We start from the raw sequence: 23,034 nt of genomic DNA, 5'->3' as shown, positions 1-23,034 counted from the left end.
ATACTACCAAATGTTGTTGCTCTTGTTATAGCAACTTATGAGTAAGAAGAGAATAATTAATAGGTGTTAGCTACTTCAAATAAATGATACATTCATATAATTGTAGCAAGTGAGAAAGAACCTTTTAGAGGTAATTGGAAAGAAACGGTTAGTTTTGTACATATCCCTAAGGATAAATTGCTTTGATTAGAAGAAGTAATCTCTTATTTGAAAAGAAATAATGAATAACTATTTGACTTGCAAATCAAGCAACATTCCATTTGACAGGTTATGGAGCAATATTCTTTATTAGTGTTCCCCATTCTGTCTTTTCATTTTTCTTGGTCTTAGTCCCCACTATGCCAAATTTCTTTTATTCCAACAAAACTATTGCATACCAAGGTCTTATTATTATGACTCCATTGATTTAGTCCAATTTAGTGAAGATCTCACAAAAGAGTGGCTTTTCCCCAAGGACTTGAATCTGAATTTTTTTTTTTCTTAAAAAGTTACAATATCTATCGTCTTAACCAAATTTATAGCTTATTATGCGGAAATCCTCCGATATTGTACGTTTATTTTAAGGAAAATACTTTCATAAAGATGCATAAAACATCTTTTTTTAAAGGTATTTTTTAATAATTAAAATTTAATATATATAATCACTTAAATTATGTTATTTTTGTCAAAATTAGGTCAGATAAATTAATTCAACTGAAAATAGTGATTCAAATTTTGAATCAGTTTAAATTAATATTATTTTTTATAAAAAATGACTACAATATCTCTATTATATAAAATGACTAAAATACTCTTATTATATATATTAATTTTGAGAAACCTAAATTCTAGTCATTTTCTTCTCTGTCGTTATAGGATTAGAATTTAAAGTTTTCAAAATTAATATATATATATATATATATATATATATATATATAAAATAGGGATATTTTAGTTGTGTTTTATAATAGGAATATTGTAATCATTTTTTATTAAAAAATATTAATTTATACTGATTCAAATTTTAATTTATTAATTTTTTGCTAAACTGATTTATCCGATCTAATTTTAATAAAAATAATATAATTTAATTAATTATATGTATTAAATTTTAATTTTTAAAAAATATCTTAAAAAAAATATTTTTGACATCTTTATTTAAGTGGCTCCCTTATCTCAAACTAATGACTAATTTCTGAATCTTTTTGAGTTCTCTTTTTTAGATGAATAAAAAACTGTTTATAAACTCGTTTTATATATAATTACATAGGAATAAATGTTGTTATTTCTTTTTTTTTAATAAATTTATTTAAATATGCAATAAAAAATATGATGTATAAAATAGTATTATAAAAAATAAAAGTGACTTACCCGAATTAAATATGCTTTATAAATTCGTGGAATAGATTTATTATTTATATAAGCCCAAGCTGGATGGTGGCTGGACATTATTGACGACGCGCCTTTTAATTGACATGGTCCCTTCAAGGCTTAGGTAAATACTAAATACCAAATAGGGAAATGCTATTTGTACATTAAAATTAGTCACTAAAATTAGTCACTAATGTATTTATGTATAAATATATATGTGGTTTAATTTATTTTCAATATGTATTTATATTGCAACATGTATTTTATATTGATAGTTGACTTTGGTGGCTAATTTTAATGTACACATAGCATAACCCTACTAAATAATATGAGAACGAGGGGACACCCAAAAAAAAATACAAAAACATTTGATAACAAAAAAATTAGGTAAAAATAGTCGGAATTAATTAAGTTGGGTTGATTTAGTAATTAGTTCGCTAGTCTATTTAAATAAGTATTGTGATTTGAATTCGAATTTCGCCTTGTGTATATAGTAACCTATTGGCCAACAACAAACTCTTAAATGAAACTCCAATTCGCAACGAATTATTCTTTGCCTAATCGAACTGAGGGATACCGTGAAAAAAAAATTAGAATTTATTTTATTTAATATTTATTAATTATTGCTAAAAATAATAAATGCTAAATAAAATAAATTTGGGATTTTTTTCTCTCCTTAACATTAATATGAATACAAGTTGTTGTATTAAAAAATGTAAATAATATTTTTATCATTTTTAATATATACTTCTCTTGTGAATTGTGAAAAGATTGTTAAAAGTTTAATTTTAAGATATTGATTTATATAAAATCTTTACAAGTTTTTAATTATAATCCTCCATTATTTGTATATGGGAAAGTATGAGGAGACAATGGAATACTTGTACAATGTGTACAATGGAGGTTTCTGGAGTATTAGAGATATAATCATTAGTGTTATATTTTCTCATCAGCTGAAGCTTTTGGGATGAGTGGTATCATGATATGATATTATGATATGGTATTAAAGCGCTAGATCCGAAAGGTCAAGAGTTTGATCCTTGGTGAACCCCAAAATCAATTTAATCTTTTGAGAAGATGTTTATTATCCCTAGTACTCGGATGGTTATTCTAGATAGTATAGAGGATGTTTATTTTATAACTCAATAACTCATTGTACAAATAGTTCATTGTCTCCCCAGCAGGATCCTTTGTATATATACCTCTTTGAATATGAGTTTATAATATTTATATGTCGTTAACAAAATCTATTTCATTTGATATTTAATTAAGTATCGTCGGGTATATTTTTATTTCTAGATAATGTGCGTATCTGTTACCTATCTGTCTACGCAGTTGCATCTAGTTAAACACATAATATAAGTTTGTTTTAGATGGATAGGTTATAGAACTTTAATTCCTTAAATATTAATGAGCTTAATTCACTATATCTAGGTGGTAATTAATAAGCACCACTAGGTGTATAAAAATATGTTATACTAATAACGTACCCTAGATTTACACTTCATCACTATATTTTAATTTGTTTGGGTTATTTATACTCTAGTTCATCACTGAACAAATATTATTCTAAGAGTAATACAAGAAAATAATAATATAAAATTATTTAATTTAATTTAATATTTATAATTTTATATATGTAATATTATGCATTTATTTCAACAATAATTAATGAATACAAACAAAAGAAAAAAAAAAGACAAATTATGTCACTACTCTCAAACATTTTCGTTTTTTTTTTAAGTTAAGAGTGAAATTCAAATTCACAACTTTTAAATAAAAATAGAAAAATTATATCATTTAAATTATAATTCGTTAGCTTATCTAACGGTGTTAGATAAAGGAATTACTGTAATCAGTTTTCCAACACTAAAAAATTCCATTTACTAAATACTAACAAAATTATAGCTTTATAAAATTTTTTAATAATTAATAACCCAATCAAAGCATGTCCATATCAATAACAATAGTTTTATGCATATATAACCTATCCTTGTTAGTTCGTTGTTAAATAACATAAACAAACCGTCTAATCTAGGTTGTTCCCTTTGTTGGATTTATCTATAAGGATCCTTTATCTATGTCAGTTAGCGACCATTACACCAAAATTAATAATTAATTATATGAAGAATTCGAAACAATAATTCCATGGCATGTAATCATGTAAAAATTGGGCTTACCATAATGTAATGAATAAATGCGAGATATTTATAAGATATATAAAGAATGTTTGCAAGCTTTTGTCCTTACTTATTTGTTGTAAGCAAGCTAGGTTCATCAAATATATCGATCTTTATGTCGATGATTTCTACCAGGTCTTTTTCGTCGTTTTATTAATATTTGTTTGACAATAAAAGAGTATATATAGTTTAATTTTAATATATTGATAGAACGAAAAATTTTATACGATTATTTAATATAATAATATATAATTAAATATTTATATAAAATTTTTTAGTATTGACTGTATATAAAAATTAAATTTATATATCAAATGAAAAGGGCTAGTCAGTTTTTTATTTTTGTTACTTGAAATTTGAACTTTATCTCATGTTTGATATTCTAGTTTTTGTCCCCTTGTTTTCTTAAAGCAAGAAGCGCGTGGGAGCTGTAAAATCTAACATGAAGAAAATAACAAAAGTATAATATTTTTATGGTGATCATGTATGACTCCTTCAAGCCATAAAAACGTTTTTATTATCATTTATGTTTGCCAGAACAATACAAAATAGAAAAAAAATTCGATGAATAAACTTCAACCATGCTTAAAATTATTATTACACATATTATCCATAGAATTTAATTCTATCATACCTTTGGCATGGTCATGACTCATGAGACTTTATTCCACACACTCTTAAAGTCTTAATATGTTTTCAATCCACAATACTAAAGAGATAAAAAAATTTATCGAAATTTATTTTATTTAATATTTATTAATTGTTGTTAAAATTAATAAATGTTAAGAATAATATTGTACATCTAAAATTTTTTTTATAAATTTAATTAATTAAATTAAATAATAAAACTTTGAATAATACTAGTTATAACTGATTTTTGTTATATTAGATTAATTTAATTGGACTTAGTTAACAAAAAGATTTGGATGTGTAACATTATTCAAATATTAAATAAGACAAATTTTCATTGTTTTTCACTAATCTTTTTGTTACCAAATATTTTCGATTATCAACTACATAATAATTTTGCGATAATAATAGGAAGATTAAAAAAACAGATAGAAATTACTTTGTTTAACATTCATTAATTATTACAACAAAAATGTTTGGTAACAAAAAAAATTAGTCAGAACTTGTGTTATTAATATTTATTAATTATTATAATAATTAATTAATAAATATTAAATAAGATAAGTTCTGACTTTTTTTTTGTCTTTCTAGCATGACTATTATTACAATATAATGCTAAATCAGGCAAGTATTGTTGTTTTTAGCTAATTCTTTTTACTTATAAAACAATTCTGATAACACTATATTTGAATAATTTCCATATATGTATAAAGGTATTATAATCTACGGAAATGTTTGGTAACTAAAGAAAATTAGCCAAAAACAGTCATAACTTGCCTTATTTAGCATTTATTAATTGTTGCGACAATTAATGAATGTTAAATAAGGCAAGTTCTGACGGTATTTTTTGTCTCCCTAGCATTACCCATAATCTAAGTAAATGTTGAAAAGATCATTACATTTATTTTTGCTTTAATTTATATGAAGGAGGCCATAGGATACCCTTAGTGAATGTCGTTGCCATTATGGCAAATTAAAGCTTGAATAATGTAGCTTAGGTTAACTCGGTAGCAACCTCTTTTATGTCATTAGTACATATTTGCTTCATTCTAATTTTTATTTGAAGATTCTTATTACTTTGCTTGTTTCCATCGATCGTATATATGGATCAAATGAGACGTAGATAGATTTCGTCTTCGTTATTATGATGATAGTTATTTTCTCGTTTAAAAACAAATCCGAGTTTAGTAGCTAGTAACACTAACCTTCAATGGCTGCACTAATTAGTAAAACATTATTAGAACTTTTGCCTTGTCATCCATTTATATTCTTCCACATTATATTTAAACATGAGACAACCTTCAATTTTTGAGTTAATTTATGACATTCAACTAGGTTCATCTAATTTTAAGATAATATTAATTAAATTTTATCTGATCCAATATTGTTAAGCCATATATGGATTAAAGTCAATATAATATGCTTAGAAATATTTCTTTTAAATAATATCAGTAATTTTTTTTTACATTGACAATGTATAGATATTAAATCCATAAATCAATACTTAACATAATCATATTATGGATCATGGAAATAAAATCTTATGCTAATTTCTAATGAAAAAGGTAGATCAAAGGGCCGGGAGTTTTAAATTAAAAATCCATCATATATAGGTCAATTGTTTTATTTTAATATATATACAAGGGTCCAACAATCTGTGGATGCATGAGCTAATGAGAAATTGATTGGTTATTTAATTAGGATATTACAATAATAATATAATAATAAAGCAAGAAGTTAGCAAGGTAGTTAGGGGCATTTACCTATTTGTTGTCTTGTAATGAAGATTATATATTTATATAAGGCCAAATAAAGAAAAACCTGCTTACAACATTTATTTGTAACATAACCACAACAATTTGCTTTCTAATTCTTCAACACAAAAAGAAGCTTGTATTGTATCCAAAAATGTCAAACAATATGTCAGGTAATGAAGATGGAAGCTTCTCTTCTGGAAACACTGGAGAAGAAGAAGTTCATCAAGAAAACAAGCAGCAGCAACAACAAACCAATAAAAAGAAAAGAAACCTACCAGGAACCCCAGGCAAATTTAATTAATTTATTTATTCAACTTTCTATTCCCTTGATCTTTCATTATTTTTAGATCAATCTTTCTGACTAGCAAATATTATCATTTTTAGTTGGGTAGTTGATCAGCAATAATATGTAAGTAAAACTTGATATAAAATTGATAGTTAAGAGTCATTAAATAATTTAATATATTTGACTAAATTATTATCTAACAGCTCTCAATTATTAATTTGTATAAAGTTAATTGTACTTGAATTTTCACTTAATTTATATTTATATTTAGAATTTTGTACACTAAAAATGTATAATTTGCACTTATATTTAATAAAATTTGCATATATGAATTAGTACAATTTACACTCATATTTTTAGAATTTGTACATATAAATATTAAAATTTATTTACTAAAAGACAATCTAATATTTATGCTGATCAACAATAAGGGAAAAGTATAGGTAGATAATAAAAATACTAAATAATATAAACAATGAATATATCGGATGTTCAATTTATTAGGTGTGCAGATGATTATTTTAATATTAAAATTTAGATTAATAATTTAAAATGTAGTGTGTTTTACTTGAATTTGGCCAATTTTTAAGTCGGTTGTTCATGTTATTTATTACTAAAAATTGTAAGAATGATAAGTCTAAGAGTCAGCACTTTTGTTGAAATCTTACCAGCACTTAACCATCAAAGAAAAAATGATTAATCTTATACCATTAGATCTCATCTCACACCATTAAAAATATTGATGATGGCTAATTGATGGCTAAACATCACAAATTCTGCCCGCCCCTAGCACTCCACTTTATCTTATTTTGATTGATGTTTGAATGATGACAGATCCAAGTGCAGAAGTAGTAGCTCTGTCACCAACAACATTAATGGCAACAAACAGATTCGTGTGTGAGATATGCAACAAAGGTTTCCAGAGGGACCAAAACCTTCAACTACACAGGAGAGGACACAATCTACCATGGAAGCTAAGGCAAAGAACAACCACAGAGGTCAAGAAGCGTGTCTACGTCTGCCCTGAGCCCACGTGCGTTCACCACAACCCATCACGTGCTCTTGGCGACCTCACCGGCATCAAGAAACACTTCAGCCGCAAACACGGCGAAAAGAAATGGAAGTGTGACAAGTGTTCCAAACGCTACGCTGTTCAATCTGATTGGAAGGCCCACCTCAAAACTTGCGGCACTCGCGAGTATAAGTGTGATTGCGGCACCATCTTTTCCAGAAGAGACAGTTTCATTACTCATCGTGCTTTCTGTGATGCTTTGACCGAAGAAAATAACAAACTTTCTTCCACCCACCATCAGTGTTTGTTAACAACTGGCATGCCCCCTAGTCAGATTCCATTAACCACTTCTTCTTCTTCATCAGATCAATTATTCATCACTGATCCACCACTTATCATTCCAACAACAACTCCTTTCAATAACTCCATCTTCTCATCAACAACTACTTCTTCTTGTTCTTCTTCAACGCTTCAGCTGAGTTCTACTGGCTTCAACAATGTTATTCTTTCTTCTAATCCATCTTCATCATCGCCTCATATGTCTGCAACTGCTTTGTTGCAGAAAGCAGCTCAAATGGGTGCAACTGCAAGTAACAACAGCATGAATTATTCACCCATGATGCAGAAAAGCTTCTCCATGGGAACAACCACCATGGCTGGAGTTAGTGCTGGCCATGATGCTGCATTTACAAACCAATTGTTTCAGAAAGAAATCGTCTCACAACTGTTTGATGCAAACACTACTACTAATAGTAGTAGTAATAATGATATGGGAATGTATGGTCAAATGTTCATGGGAACAATCACTACTGAGCACAGTAATAATAATAATAATAATGGGTTGATGAAGATTAGTAGTGATGTGGAACAAGAGATTAGTGATGATGATAATAATAATAACAATACGATAATGGTGGAGGCATCAAGGTTTGGAGGAGGGAGTGGAAGGGATGATGATATTGCAACTGTTCATGATTTCTTGGGAATTGGTGGAGCTTCAATGGCTTCAACAGCAACAGTGAGTTTGCATGAATCAGAGCAACAGCAAAGATTAGTAGCAGTAGAGACATTGAATCAGCAGAGGTTGCAGATTATGAACCACTTTCATCACCATATTCCTCATCATGCTGCAGATTCAGCTATTGACAAAACTATGTGGGATGTTTGAGACTGATTATGTTAGCTTCCACACAAAAAGTTTCTTCCTTTCTTAACTTTTTTGTTTCCAAAAAATATAGATATATATATAAAATAAGAAAACCCTATGTTTAGTTCCTTTTGATTTAGTGAAATATGAAACTTTGAATTCTGTTAATTATTATGTATGGCTAACTAACATGTATATAGCTTTCTATATGAGTTCAATTAAAGAACTACTAATTTTTTTTTCAATATCAAATAATTTTTTGAAATTATTAATAACTTTAAACCCTAAGTTTTCCAAAAAAAAAAATTTTTAAAAATTTGATTAATATTAATTAATTAAAATTAAAATAAAAAACAAAATTTACCCAATAAGAGTAATAAACTAATTAATAATGCCACATTTATTATAAACCATCTTTATTTAGTTCAAAAGAATAATAATGCATGCCAATAACTAATTTTTAGAAAAGTAGTAGCCTTTTTTCCGTGAATTAATGTTCTCACGTGATAGAGATTTAAAGAACTAAAAATAAAAAACTTACGATTACTCTTTTAAATATCTGCTTAACTTTATTTGTATAGTAGTACAAATACAAATAATAATAGGAATAGAGTTTTTTTGATGATGTGGCGCTTATATAGTGAGTTTAGAAATTTATTTGCTTAAACGTTGGTACTAAAAATTTTAAAAATTTTATTTATAAATTATAATTTATTATTTGCTTAGTAGTTAGTTTTTGAATTTTTAAATACGTTTTTTTAAGTTGTTATATATTTAATTTTTAATATTGTTAAATTAATTATTTGTTTAGGTATTGTTACTAAAAATTTTTAAAATTTTATTTATATATTATAATTTATTATTTGTTTAAATGGTTATTTTTTAAATTTTTAATACCTTTCCTTAGGTTGTTGCCTTGTTGGGTATTTAGTTTTTAATATTGTTGAACTAATTATTTGTTAATGTATTGTTATTAAAAATTTTTTAAAATTATAAATTATTATTTGTTTATGTTGTTCACTAGAAATTTTTAAAATTTTATTTATAAATTATTATTTGTTTAAGGTGTTACTTTTTAATTTTAAATTATTTATTTAAGTTATTACTTTTTAAATTTTAAGTTATTTACATATTACTCTTTTTACTACTATTGATTATTGTAGTTATCTCATATTCCTAAGCTAATAAATTAAAATTTTCGAAAAAATTAATTTAAATTTAAACCGAAATTAATAAGTTCACGTAATTATTGTGATTTTTGAAAAAAAAATTAAGTTCTATTAAACAAACTAAATAAAAAAAATAAGAAAATCTCTTTAATTTAAATTTACAGATGAATTAACTAAGTTCACATAATAATAATAATAATTTTATTTAAATAATAATTAAAAAGATACTTTTATCATCTTTTGAACTAAGTGCGAATTAATTTTTGTGTAATAATAATAATTTTGTTTACATTATTATATTATCTTTTAATTAGTTGTTAGGATTTATATTTTAAATTCAAATTAAAGTCAATTAGGTTTTAAAAAATTCTAGTTATGAGTCAACTATAAAGTATGAATTAGAGATGTATACTTGTATAGTATCATATTTCTCTTGCTTAGTACAATTAATTACTTTTTTAAAATATTTTTTTATCTTTTCTTTAATGATGGTTTGTGTTCATAAAATTGCTAAGATCAATCCTACAATTAATAATTTATGTGTATGTATACGAGTGATAAGGTTATGGACATTACCGAGTTACGAAAATTTTTCATTGCCACCTTGTGTCTCAAATGTTTAGTATAATCAATTACTTTCTTTACATATTTGTCTTATTAAAAATTTCTCTACCTTTTTTCAATGGCAGTAGGTATTCACAAAGTTATTGAGATTAATTCTACAGTGAAAAATTTGTACATAAATGAGTGATAAGATTATGGACAGTTCAATACTACCAAGCTACAAGAATTTTCTATTGCCATGTTCAATTGAGATGATTTGCTTCGATAAAGATGTGAATTTTTTGCCATCTTTTAATTAATGTTGAATTTGCATTATTGATATGTGTTTATTATTTACTATTTTTATTTGTTCTTTGATTTTTTTGTGTTACTTATAGATTATGATATTCATCAGAGATCACCTTTAGTTATGAGATTAACCTTTTATTTGCTTGGAAAGCAAAATATCATCTTTAAAGATGATGACAATCTTAAAAAAATCATGGATTAAGAAAAAGAGAAAGGTACGATGTTCTTAGCATAGATGGAGGCAAAAAAAAAAATTTGGAGTAAGTCAAACTTTAATGTATGCTGAGTTTTCAAATCAATTTGTTTATGATAGAGAATAAAAAAAATGCTATTCACGCAAGAGATATTATTCTACCAGGAGGTTAAACTATGTTTCACTGGTTACATGTGATACCTACTGTATGAGAATTTCGTTAACTATTCAAAAATGTTGCACAACATATGAGTCTATTAGGACAGTTAATGGAATTACATATCCTAACTTTCAAGATGCTTTCTATTTTATGGAACTACTATGTGACGATAAAAAATTCGTTGCAGCTATTAACGAGGTATGGTCATCAATTGAAAAAATTGCTTGTGATACTATTGATATCTAATAGTGTTAGCAAATCAAATCGTATTTGGAATGCAACTTTGACATTATTGGCTGACGGAATACTATATATGAAGAGAAAAATAGTAAAAAACTAAGGTATTTTACTATGTGGTAGATCATTATGTAGGACTTTACTTGACAAAATTAGTGTTCATCCATTGACAACTTTACATTACTTTGTCAAGAGTTAAGAGTCGCAATGGCTTAAACGTTCTAATTTTAGATGAAGACAACAATCCAAAGTCATCAACAACAAATATCGTGTTTAAAGAAGTTAATAATATTTAGGTAAGAAAAGTAGTATTTTCATTTAATAACATGTTATGATTTACACTTTTGTACAAATATTTGTCATAGATATAGCTAATCTATTAACTATAATTTCAGACTTGAAATAAAATATGTAATATAAAGCACAACATCATATGCCAATTGCTTTTCTAACGAGGTTAATAAAATACTAGGTTGTCGACAAATTTTCATTAGTCTTATGATATAAAGTTTAATATAAAATTGATATGCTACTATTACAGTTATATATGTTCTTATTTTTTCAGATCTCTTTTCTTATAATTTAAGAATATTATAGACTTCAAACTATTTTATTTGTATTTTATTTTGAATAAAAATAAAATAATATATTCAATACGATTATCTTATAATGACGATCATAATGTTATATTAAATTTAAAAAATTTATAATTATAAAATATTATTTTTAATTTACCATGTCAAAATAAAATGTAAGGCTGTGCATCACAGGAGTTTAACACTATAATATTATAAAATTGAACAACAATAATAGTGAAAATTATAGTTTTTTATACGAACACAAATAAAGATATCAAGTAATTTTTTTTCATTTTGTTTATAAAGCATACGAATTGTGAAGTTGCTGAAGCTAGGCCCAAATCATGTTCTGAACTCTGAAAGTAAAGCCCAGATCTGTATCTTAACGGGCCATCTGCACGAGAGCGGAAGGGTAGTTCCGTCTTTATATACAAAACCCTAACCCTAATTAAAATGTTACATGGCTTCTATTTATACGGCAGAATTGAATATCCAATTCTCTTCATTCGACTGTGCTAGCTACTTCTCGCAACTTCCCTCGTGTTCGTCAATGAGTTTGTGTCTTCAAACTTTTAAATGGCTTCTTCTTGTTCAATCAATTTTTCTGTGCCGTTCGTTTTTTTTTTTTTAATATTTTTTTAAAGTTTTCGTGAAGGCGATGATGTTGAAAACTACCTATTTTATGAGGGAATGGAAAATCGTCCCTTGTGATTAGAAATTACCAATGGATCCTTCTGAGCCTTTTTACCACTTCAGATTTATGGTTGTTATGTCTGCTTTTTGTTTCTTGAATTGTTGCAGCAGTTTTTGGTTTTCTTTTCATTTTTAACTTGTTCAGATTTTGAAATTGAGATAGCCATTGATGTGATGATATCTTGTTTCCGAATTTACGAGTGTGGACTATAAACAATCAGACTACAATTATCTGATCAATGGCTATGCCTACTTCAAGAAAACCATTTCTTTTTCTTCAAAATTTCTTGGCTTTTTTTTAATTTTTTACTTTTGTGAAGCATTGACATTGTCATTCATACTGGAAATTGATTTTCTTGCTCTAACTTTTTGTCTTTTTTTTTTTTTAAATTTAAACAAAGTGCGGAATTTAAAAGAATCAATGTTGAGGAGTCAGTCATTCACAGGAATCTATTCTCTCCCATGCTACAGTTTTATAAGAACAAACAATATGGCTTCCAAACATCTGAAGGAAATGATTGGATGAGAATGAAATGTTTAGAATGATACCAAAATCGAATGGTAGGAAGCCATTTGAATTTATCAAAACTAACTTCTGGTGCACAGAGAAAAAAAGAACTATGAATATAAGACGCATACATCACTTGATGTTCAGACAAAAAGATTGTCAAGGTTTATTGGGGGAAACTCATTGGATTATCGGATCCTATTGCTTAAAAAAGTGGGTTAATAAGAAGAAAGGATCTGATTAATATGGCTCAGTTTATATATAAAGGTTTAGTTATCATGGGTTCTTGGGTATATATTAAAATTACCAATCAATTTATTATAAAAAAATTGTGCAAAGCTTGATTCCAATAAAATTGTTGTGCATCTATTAAAACAAAATATTTAAAATTTTTTACTAATAATAATTTTAACTTATTTTCTAAGAACCATGTTAGCTAAACCTTGTATATAAAAACACTTGATTATAGAAAAAACATGAATGGAGAGAAGCCACAAGACTATTACTGAGCTGTTATTGACCATAAAACTAACTCTTCGATCAATGTTAAGTTGTTAACTATTACTTGATAGATGTACTTTGTCTTCAGTGCATCACCTTGCCACGAGTACACAATATTATTGATCTTCTTAAATGAAGCGCTTCGTAATTCGTAGACCAAGGCAGGAGCTCCCAAGAGTGACATCACAATGATTTTTTTTTTCTTTTTAATTTTCTTTTACCCAATCAAGGTTTGAGTAAATGAGTTTTATTACCTTGTTCCGCTCGATATATTTCTCGTACTTCATATTATGTAAAACTAGAAAATTCTTAATGGAATTTTATTTTGACATGTAATCTAAATTCTGAAATGCCCTTAAAAGGCATGGGAGAGGAAGCGAAAAACCAAAAACACAACCATTCTTTCTTTTTTCCTTTTTTCTTTTTTGAAAATTCAGAATTCGGATTGAGATCATTAAAAATTGACATACAAGTAGAAAAAAAAATCTTGACATCCGCGAGTACTTGAAGTCTTGAACATTACGCTTATCCTACACTACATCCACTTCCAACCGAAGCCAGTTTTAGGATTTTAGGGAGCCTCTCTCTCTCTCTCTCTCTCTCTCTCTAAGGAAAATCCTTTTCATCAGGATGACACAATCAAATTCTACTGTACATCGGGAATATTAATGAGTGACGTAAAAAATAGAGTAAAAATCCTTCGAACTATATCATTTGTGAACAGAGTAATCATCGTCTCTCGTCATGCCACTTTCTGTTTCCCTGCCTAGCAGGGTCCCAATGTCCAGAAGAACCACGCTGCCTTGACCAATCAGGCCTATGGTTTCTTCCATGCTGATTCACTCTGGACTCTGGGTAACTCCTACCAGGAACATACCTAGGATTTCTAGTTGGACTATTATCTGGGCTCCATGTTTCATATTGTTCCCTTGTTGCATGATTGTTTCTATCCCAAGAAGGACCAGCCTGCATGGAACCCCCAACATATGCATTGTCATAGTAGTTTTGATTTCTATTGGAATGGTAACTGGATGATGGCACATCTTGCCTAACTCTCCAAGAATCTGAAACTTGACCTGGTTTTTCAATTTGTGGTGGTGGATAGGAATGTACACTGTTGCGGTATGAAGGCTCAGGGAAATGGGCTTGCTGAGAGGCCAAGTGTGCATGTCTTTGTTGTTGTTGTGTGGCTGAAAGTGAAGGGGTTGTTGAGGCCAACCTGAAGGATTGCGGAAATGAATTAGACAAACCGTCTTCAACACTCATATTAGGTACTGGTTTTACATTACTGGTGCCGTTGACCCGCATCGCTAAAGGTGAATGTGCGCCGGGTAAGTTAACTGAAGACGGATTTGTACTTGTTTTGTTCTTCATGGTTAAACCTATATCTGAGAGTGGTGTTTGTTGTACATGCAGAGAGGAAAGAGAGAGGGGTGGTTGCATCTCTGTCTCAGGTACAATAGTTGCCTGAGGCAGTGAATATGAAGAAACTACTGTGCTAGTGAAGGGATTTGAAGATGGAAGCGCCATTGTTGGCTGCTGCCTTATTACTGTAGTGCCGATTGCTGGAACCTGAGATATTAAGTTGGTAGTTGCCACTGCAGGATAGCTTCTAGCTGGTGCTAAGCTTTGCCGTGAAAAAGGATTCTTTGGTGGCATTGTGCTCCATCCACTCTGAAAAGTTGTTAAAATTGGAAGCCGTCAGTAATACAGAAAAACCAATTTTCATTTTACTAGACATTTATGACTATATTAATGATTTAACTATTGTTTGCATGTTGAAATTGCAATAAAATAGTGAACGGCCGTTCATGCATTCTTGGTCAGTTAAAGTTTTTTTTTTTTCAGCACCTCCCTATGAACATCACAGCCCGAAGGCCAAAAATATAAGCAGAACTATTCCACGGGAACCCTATCAATACGAAATTCTGAGACTAAACCTATTGGTTATATTTATTATTTGCTAGTATGGCACTTTTTACATTCATCGAAGCACACCGTGGAACATAACAACTTGACCATAACTCCCTCGGGGAAATGGGGAAGAACTAGGAAATAGAAATAACTCAATTAGGAACTTCAATTTGGGCCACGATTGAAAAACCCATTTCGAGCTGGGATGGCTAAGTGGAGTGTGCATGGAACTGCAATGGAAGATATCAAACATGATAACATCTTTGACAAATAGTTGTAGTATGAACTCAAAGTCACGCACCGTTCTTGGATCACTTGAAGGAGTTGGTGAGGGGAGTGAAACTTCCACCATCTCTGTGGGCTTTGCACTAATGCCATTTCCATTATTTGTATCATGTGTACCCAAGTTCATATCACCTCTCTTGATCATGTCAAGTACCTTCACGGTTTCCTCACTTGGGATGCTACCACCTTGTCCCGAAGTTAAGGCAAATACTAAGTCTGGATTTTTAAGTAACACTGCTAGCAGTTCCAAGTCAGGTTGAGCAGTATCAGCTACATTACTGGTTGAAGACGGTGTGGCTACCCCTTGAACAGCATGAGTTGCAACCTCATCAGGGGCAAATGCTAGTTCTGCACCATCAACATCCGGCAGCTGTTCAATGGGAATTTCCAGTGTCAAAGTGTCATCATAGTCCATCTCGAGGTCCCATGGCTCTTTGGGATTAGATGGTATCTCTTGGACAGTCTGATAAATAGTTTCCTTCTCCCTGCGGTTTCTGTTTTTCTGGACATCAACCTCTTTGCTATTTTCACCAGCACCAACACTCCATGTATCTCTGAGTTTCACTTCTGCAAAAAGGGAAACGGACCAAAAAAAGAGGAAAGATTTGAAAACCAAGGAAAATGTGACTGAATAGTTGAAGAAAGCAATTGGTTAAATGAGTTAAACAAGTTAAACATGAACCACACAACAGGCAGCAAAAACAAAATGATTATGACAATTCCACTTCTCCAGGATTATTTCACAAAATTTAATGGTAGAGTAGATTCTAAAGAAGCATCCAATTAAACTTTTGGGGCTGCAATTGAATGATGAGCACCGCATCTACATACAATAACGAAAAATGAGAGACAGGAAAATTCCAATACCAAAGGCTACATTCTTGTAAAGAAAATGGTGGTAAAGATTCAATTGTCAATAACTGATTTCCATCTTATTTGACGATTACATTCATGAAATGCAAGATTCAGAACTTTCACAATTAACTTAGTAGTAGAAACTCAAATGAAACCACCGCACTCCTTCATGTGTTATCCAGAATTGGATATTAGGTTATAAATACACTACTATTATCTAAGTTGCCATTTCGAAAGGTGTAGCCATACACCAGAGTGCATCATAGACATCATCCGATTGACAAGCAGTTGGTATTTAAATTTTACAGTCCTTAAATATTACAGCCAACAAAAATAAGCTCATATATGCCAATCACGTCTCAAACTACATTAGCACTGCGTTTCATTTAATTATGGCAGGGAATATTTATTTTACAACATACCCAGAGTTCAAAACCTTGCAAAAATATCAGTAACAACTTGCACAATTCATACTCCATAACCTAGGCTGCTCTGTAGAATAATATGTAAAGAAGATGCTATGATTAAAATCACAAACTCCTTGACACCATTGATAAATAACAATGCTCTACCCAAATATGTGATTATGATTACAAATTACAGAATAAAATCGCCACTTCCAAAATGTAAGGTTTTCAAGTGGGACGCAAAATACCACGGGGCCAATTATTTGCTCAAGGATTCTACAACCAATGCTTCAGATTGATTTAACTCATCAATATCAAATCGATAAATAGAATGCATGAGGGCGGATATAATAATAAAATTAACTTTTTAAAGTGGTGTTCTCAAGCATAACTATGGTCTATGGTGAATTTTTTGAGAGGGGGAGGGATGTTGGACAGTTAAAACCGAGTTATATTTTGTGAAATTCAGAATTGTAGAAATCTTTTGTTCGGCTGAGGAACATCCAACTATTTCTGTCACTACTATACAACAGAGATCAGAATCAGGTGAAGCATTCAAGTGAAGCATGGCAATTCCCCATTGATTTTCCCAATACAGCAAAAAAGTTATAATAGCATTAATACTGTATCGCAGTCCAAACCAAATTCATATAAATGTAATTTGATTTCCACGTGGCCATGGCAAAGGTGCAAAGGAATAGAGCACATATAATTCTTATGCATATGATATTCTTTTACTTCAACTTTTGATATTAATGTTATTGCGTTAAGAGTATTGGAAGAATGATCATAAGGCTATTGCAAATTTGTTAAACTGGTCCTTTGTCACTGCGATGGCCTTTTTGGCATTTATAATTTAGTATAACTCTTAATATTCAATTATCAGCAAACGAGAAATCATGCTCAATCTTCGTTACAGATTTAGGACAGTCACCACTTTAGCACAAGTGTGCAGAAGAGGTGTGGTAAAATGTTTAATTTGAACCAGTGGCCGATGTTTGGGCAATCATTAAGGATCCTGAAATCCTCATAAGAATCTGAGTTAGTAATCGAACCTCAAATCCAAGAGACAGATCTGTAAAAGCAATCTTTGTTAATCTCTTGAAAACATAGTAGAATTGTTTGAGTATATACTTTATACAACTGCCCAAAACACCAATATTAGTTACAGAGAATGAGGTTAGACCATAATTCTTGGTGTACTTATATAAGGCTGGAAGCGGAGGAAAAGGGGAAGGTTCAGTAAAGAGTTAGCCTAGAAAAAACATCTGAATCTCCCTCCAAGAACATGAGCTGAGATTCAGCTAAGACAAACCTCTTTTAAACTCAGTATTAGGAAACCCCGAAATGTGGTCTGTTCCCACTGTGTTCCATATTTTCTTTTCCCCCAAGCTGTCCAAGTGTTTAAGCAATTTTTCTATCCAAATATTATAGGCATATAATTGAGGGAACCAATAAAAAAGTTGCAAATGTACCTGCTGGTGTCTTCCATGGGATTTGCACCCGCTTGCACTTCTCCCACACTGGTTCATTTGCATCCATTCTAGGTTTAGAATAAGATGTTTCCAGCCTATTAGTGGCCTTACTAGAGGGAAGCAATGAGGTCCTTTTATCATCTTCAATTCTGGGTGGAACAGGAACTTTAGCAGAGCAAGCTGCAATACTGGCCTGATTCGTCTGATGCTTATGCAAACCATCGATCTTCACATTTTTATTTTCCTTGGAAGACCCATTTTTTGCATACTTACTCTGCATGAATAAAGCACGCATTTTCGCTTTCTGTATATCATCAGCAGACATAGGACGACCTTGATTTATAGGGGCTACTCTTGTCGCCTGTGGGCTTCTGGTCACTGATTTTTGGCCTGGCTGTTCCACCAGTTGCACTTTTCTGCGCTCTCTAGGGCCATTTGATTCTGTTAGGGGTTAAGGATATGAAAAGTGAAGAAGTCTGTATTTTGAATGACCCAACAACAAGCATTACCAACTGGCAGTTTTGTTAAACTTCCATTGGAATACGGAGATTTTAAATCATTAATTTTATCTTTGAAAAGTATGGCAGTTTGTCCTCTAATAATAATGTTATGTCATAAAAAATAGTCAAAAACTTATATTTTGCAAGTTCAAAATGACATTTGATGACCAAAAATTATCATTTGAGGACATAGTTAATGTTACTAATCTTTTAGGGTTACAAATTCATACTCAAGAAAATCAAAAGGCACACACTGAAGGTTTAACCAAATTTAATTTATGAGCCACCCATCATCACTCACGGCATCATTCAAGCCCTCCCCCCCTCATTCTTATATTTCTTGTGTGATCTAAAACACTTGTGGTTATGGATGGAAATCTGTCAGCATTCTGCCCAATCCAAAAGGGAAAAACAGAAGTCACAAGAATAAGTCAACCCAAAAGAAAACATAAAGATCCATGGATACGAGATGAAGATACACCAAGAGCAAGCTTCTTATTAGAATCATCTGAGCTGGATGGCAACAATTTCACAGCTTGGGAAGATTCCAGTTTCCTGAACAAATAGGGAAACAAAGGTGAGTACTAAGTGATGTTAATTAAACAGATATGGCCAAAGAATCATACACTCGACTCAGGATTATTGGCACAAATACTCATGGGAATAAAAATAACTGAATGCAATAAAGCAAGCAGCTACAACCTATACACACCTGAAATTATCTGAATGATCATTAGAGAGAGCAAGAATGTCTTCCTGAAAACAAGAATGAATTATTAAGAAAAAATGAAAAGCCAAAGTCAGACAAAATGCGTCTCTGAGAAAACACTTACATGGACATTCATATTTGAATCCCATGATTCAGAGCCCATAATTTGACCAATACTGCACGGATGAGAATATACAGTTGAGAAAGGAGGTTCAACAAATTCTGCATGGAAAAAGAAAAAAATACGCAATCTTGCCTCTCAGAGAACATTTTATCTTTTTGACCATCATTAGAAAGTTTAAAGCCATTGGGTTTCTTCATTGCTTGGTCCCTTGCTAATAATTTGCTCCACTTCGATAACAAAACCCTTGCCCTGTTTGATATATCTGATCCTCAAATCAGTGAGATTATAATTCACAAACTTTATCAAGTGAATACAACTATTGGCTAAGAAAACAAAAAGCTGCAGTCCTCCAAAATTTATATTTAAAGTTATTTACGGGCACTAAGTGTGAGATCATTTATATTATTAACTTTCATATTAATCAACCTTAAAATGAATTCTGTAGCTCAAATACTAAACCTAACATATCTTATCTCTTAATTAACTGGTTGTCAAGAAAGAGATGGGAGCTACCTTAAGGGAAAAATTAGATTTAATTGTCAACTCATCCCCCGCCTTCAATATCAATAACACCATTAACAACTATATGTACTAGAGCAAAATATTTAGAAGGTCTATAACAAGATATGTAAGGCAGTTATCAGTACCAAATCGTTCTACTACATAATAAGCTATCAAACCACCACATTCAGATGCAATCTACAGATAATATAAGGCCAAACTAAGGCATTCAGAAAGGTGAGAGCATTGAGGGAAAATCATAATGCCGGATGGGCACTCAGACAGGAAGAGCAAAAAGTACACCTGATGTCCTGTAGAACCGCAATCTATTAACACACGGCAATATAGCTGATATGTGTGTAGGAAGGGCTTTGTGTAAAGGCAAATGACAAAGAACCTGAAAACCAGTTAACCAAAGAGTGATATTATTTAGTTATGTGTGAATTGAAACAAAGCAAACACTTAACCGCAGGATCCAAATTTACCTTCAAGATAAGAAGGAGGACACTTGTTTGCTCTTCAACAGCTGCTACACTCAACCAAGTTGCTAAAATCATCACACCTCCTCTGGTCAGAAACCTAAAAGCATACAGCACAGAAAGTCAGACACTATATAAGAAAATGTAAATAATTAAAATCCAACATTACTAAACCATTTTAGAAAAGTTAGTAATGTACCACAACAACACTGAAAAGTTCTGTATTGTCAATATCCACTCCATCAGTTTCTCCTGCCCAGAAAATGACTCCTCCTTCTCCATTAGACTAAAAATATTATCAACAAATTTCTTATCTAAGTCATCTAGGTCAGACAAAGCTGCATCCTGCGTTGAACAAGATGCGCCTTCAGCATTGCTGGGCATGATAGAATTTAAGGGAGCTGGATTTATTGGTCTCATAGGATCAGAGTTTATTAGCTCATCATGAGGTTCTTCACAAGAATTAGATTTTAATGCTTTCTCCCTTGACGACAGAACAAATCTCCTCACTCTAGACCGTTGACCATTGAAAAAGTCACGCACCTAAAACCAAAGTGCAAAAACTTGTAAAAATTAATACACAGCAGGAATGATGGAATATGTAATAAAAAATAAAAATAAATTAGAAAGAAACAAAGAGCAATTATATGAAACAGGAGGTGCTATGAACACCTGTGTTACTGTGACACCAAATAAAGCACTAATCTCTCGAGATTCTTTCTTGCTAATTGCATCCTTAATAGAAAAAACAGATTGCATGTAATTAACGGCCTTCGGATTTAATAAATCCCTTGGTCTTTTACCTGAAAATGGATTTAGCTTGAAACATTAGACATGAAACAAGCAGGCAGGGGAAAGGTTTGAAACAATCACTAAGATTAGCTGAAGGTTAACTCGAATTAACTCAAACATGTATGAGAAAGAAACAATAACCAAGCTACATGGGAAAGATATAACTTAAAATCCAACTATGAGAATGCAAGAAACTTACCGATCTTTATTGAAAGAGCACCAGCTGCCTGCACAAAACACGACGAAGAAAAAAAGGTCAAAATATCATATTAGGAAAGCACAAGATCAAATTTATAGCTGAAGTATATATCTAACTAAAGAGCATTGAATTTCAGAGGCAGAAACATTGAAACACGATCACAATGCACTAAGAGGTTTTAGCTCTTAGCTGATCAACAGCTAATATCATTGCACTGCCATAATTTATCCACAAATAATTACAATAAAATTATTAATGAAAAGCGATAAAGGAACAGATAAATAGTTAACAGAAGCATAGAAAGCACACCATTTCTTGAGAGAGAGGATTGACGCCGGTGAGTTTGCATTGCGTGACGACGATTTCCTGAAACTGATCGATCTGGCTGTGGAAGAGGTCTCTCTGCGAAGCCAAGAACCTCTGCAACGACTCGGCGGAGTTCCCAATCGGCAGCTCAAGGAAATCGTCGTTCGGGAAGTCCATCGTCGAAGATTGAGCTTCCTTCGCCGTGAATGTGTAGCTACACACATTCAACAAGATTGAATCCCAGAGCTTCTCCCCTGTGGTTGCCGCTGGGGAGCCGAAGTTAGGGTTTGGGTTTCAACCGAATCCTAGAGAGAGAAAGTGAGATAGAGGACTGCGTCCGATGAGAGAGAATTAGGCCATGTTCGGATACTGCTGAATTTCATGTAGCTAATTTTGACGTCGATTAATTAAAAGTTAAAACGAATTAATACTCGTATCTGAACTTGCACTCTCCATTTAATTTCAAAAGTTTTAATTATTTCTATTTAATTTTTAAATTTTATAAACATAATAATTTATATTAGTTTTTGGGATTATTTTAAACAGTATTATATATTTAAGTTATTTTTAATTAAATCTAATTAAATTGGTTTAATATAATAAAATTCAGTTATGATTAATATTATTCTAAATTTTATTATTTAATCTGATTGGAGTTAGTTTATAAAAAATCTAAATGTATAACATTATTCTTATCTATAATATTTGTATGTTAAAAATTATCGAATAATACTACATATTTAAATCTTTTTATAAATTAAATTAAATCAAGTTAAATAATAAAATTTAGAATAATATTAGTTATAATTTAATTTTATTATGTTAGTCTAACATACTAAAACCTGTACAATTATGCAATTTTGATTTTAAGAATTAAATAAAGATAATTAAAATTTTTGAGACTAAATTAAGACTTGTATACAAATTTAAGTACTAAATTGAGAATTATCTCCAAACAAACTATACTTTTAAGCCTTTTGTATTACAAAGTTAATTTTATGCCTCTATGTATTAATTGAAAAGTAATCTGAGATTGCATTTTAATTTGGGAATGAATATTGTAATTTTTATTTTAAAAACATCATTTTTGTTTTTTAATTTTATATAGATATATAATGTAAAAATATTATGTGTAAAATGACACTATAAAAAAATAAAAGTAACATTATTATTCTTTTAAGTTTATTGTATAAAATTAAAGATTACTCGTTTATAATAAATTATTAGTAAAGATG

At 30.3% G+C, this 23,034-nt stretch overlaps 2 protein-coding genes and 2 non-coding genes across 4 annotated transcripts; 3 read left to right on the top strand and 1 right to left on the bottom strand.

Annotated features, from left to right (window-relative positions):
- The first annotated feature begins 6,062 nt into the window (after positions 1-6,062).
- Positions 6,063-8,383, top strand: LOC107646346 (protein indeterminate-domain 7-like). The gene is made up of 2 exons (XM_021105764.2): positions 6,063-6,204; positions 7,038-8,383. Exons 1-2 carry the CDS (start codon positions 6,069-6,071, stop codon positions 8,381-8,383), a joined length of 1,482 nt encoding a protein of 493 aa, XP_020961423.2. The 5' UTR covers positions 6,063-6,068.
- A 3,817-nt stretch (positions 8,384-12,200) lies between these two features.
- Positions 12,201-12,297, top strand: LOC148554535 (small nucleolar RNA R41). The gene has a single exon (XR_015888425.1). It is a non-coding gene; the product is annotated as a small nucleolar RNA R41 (small nucleolar RNA).
- Positions 12,298-12,408: 111 nt separating this feature from the next.
- Positions 12,409-12,486, top strand: LOC148554534 (small nucleolar RNA Z155). Its single transcript, XR_015888431.1, has one exon. It is a non-coding gene; the product is annotated as a small nucleolar RNA Z155 (small nucleolar RNA).
- Positions 12,487-13,655: 1,169 nt separating this feature from the next.
- LD (Homeodomain-like superfamily protein) lies at positions 13,656-22,200 on the bottom strand. The gene is made up of 13 exons (XM_016349680.3): positions 21,803-22,200; positions 21,494-21,521; positions 21,175-21,305; positions 20,702-21,045; positions 20,509-20,602; positions 20,327-20,420; positions 19,655-19,784; positions 19,523-19,574; positions 19,402-19,445; positions 19,156-19,244; positions 18,190-18,630; positions 15,469-16,019; positions 13,656-14,927 (listed from the first exon to the last, which is right to left on the bottom strand). Exons 1-13 carry the CDS (start codon positions 21,974-21,976, stop codon positions 13,983-13,985), a joined length of 3,117 nt encoding a protein of 1,038 aa, XP_016205166.1. The 5' UTR covers positions 21,977-22,200; the 3' UTR covers positions 13,656-13,982.
- Positions 22,201-23,034: the final 834 nt, after the last annotated feature.

This window comes from Arachis ipaensis, chromosome B6 (genome assembly GCF_059453495.1).
Source record: "Arachis ipaensis isolate K30076 ecotype BB chromosome B6, ASM5945349v1, whole genome shotgun sequence".
Lineage (NCBI taxonomy): Eukaryota > Viridiplantae > Streptophyta > Magnoliopsida > Fabales > Fabaceae > Arachis > Arachis ipaensis.
The sequence above is the reverse complement of the archived record's forward strand: the minus strand, read 5'-3'. Positions and strand labels throughout refer to the sequence as shown.

Coding starts and splice junctions, on each gene's coding strand:
- LOC107646346 (XM_021105764.2), top strand. CDS start 6,069: ATGTCAAACAATATGTCAGGTAATGAAGATGGAAGCTTCTCTTCTGGA. Junction 6,205..7,037: donor AAACCTACCAGGAACCCCAG/GCAAATTTAATT, acceptor GAATGATGACAG/ATCCAAGTGCAGAAGTAGTA.
- LD (XM_016349680.3), bottom strand. CDS start 21,976: ATGGACTTCCCGAACGACGATTTCCTTGAGCTGCCGATTGGGAACTCC. Junction 18,631..19,155: donor TCTTGGTGTATCTTCATCTC/GTATCCATGGAT, acceptor AACCCCTAACAG/AATCAAATGGCCCTAGAGAG. Junction 16,020..18,189: donor CCCATGGAAGACACCAGCAG/GTACATTTGCAA, acceptor CCCTTTTTGCAG/AAGTGAAACTCAGAGATACA.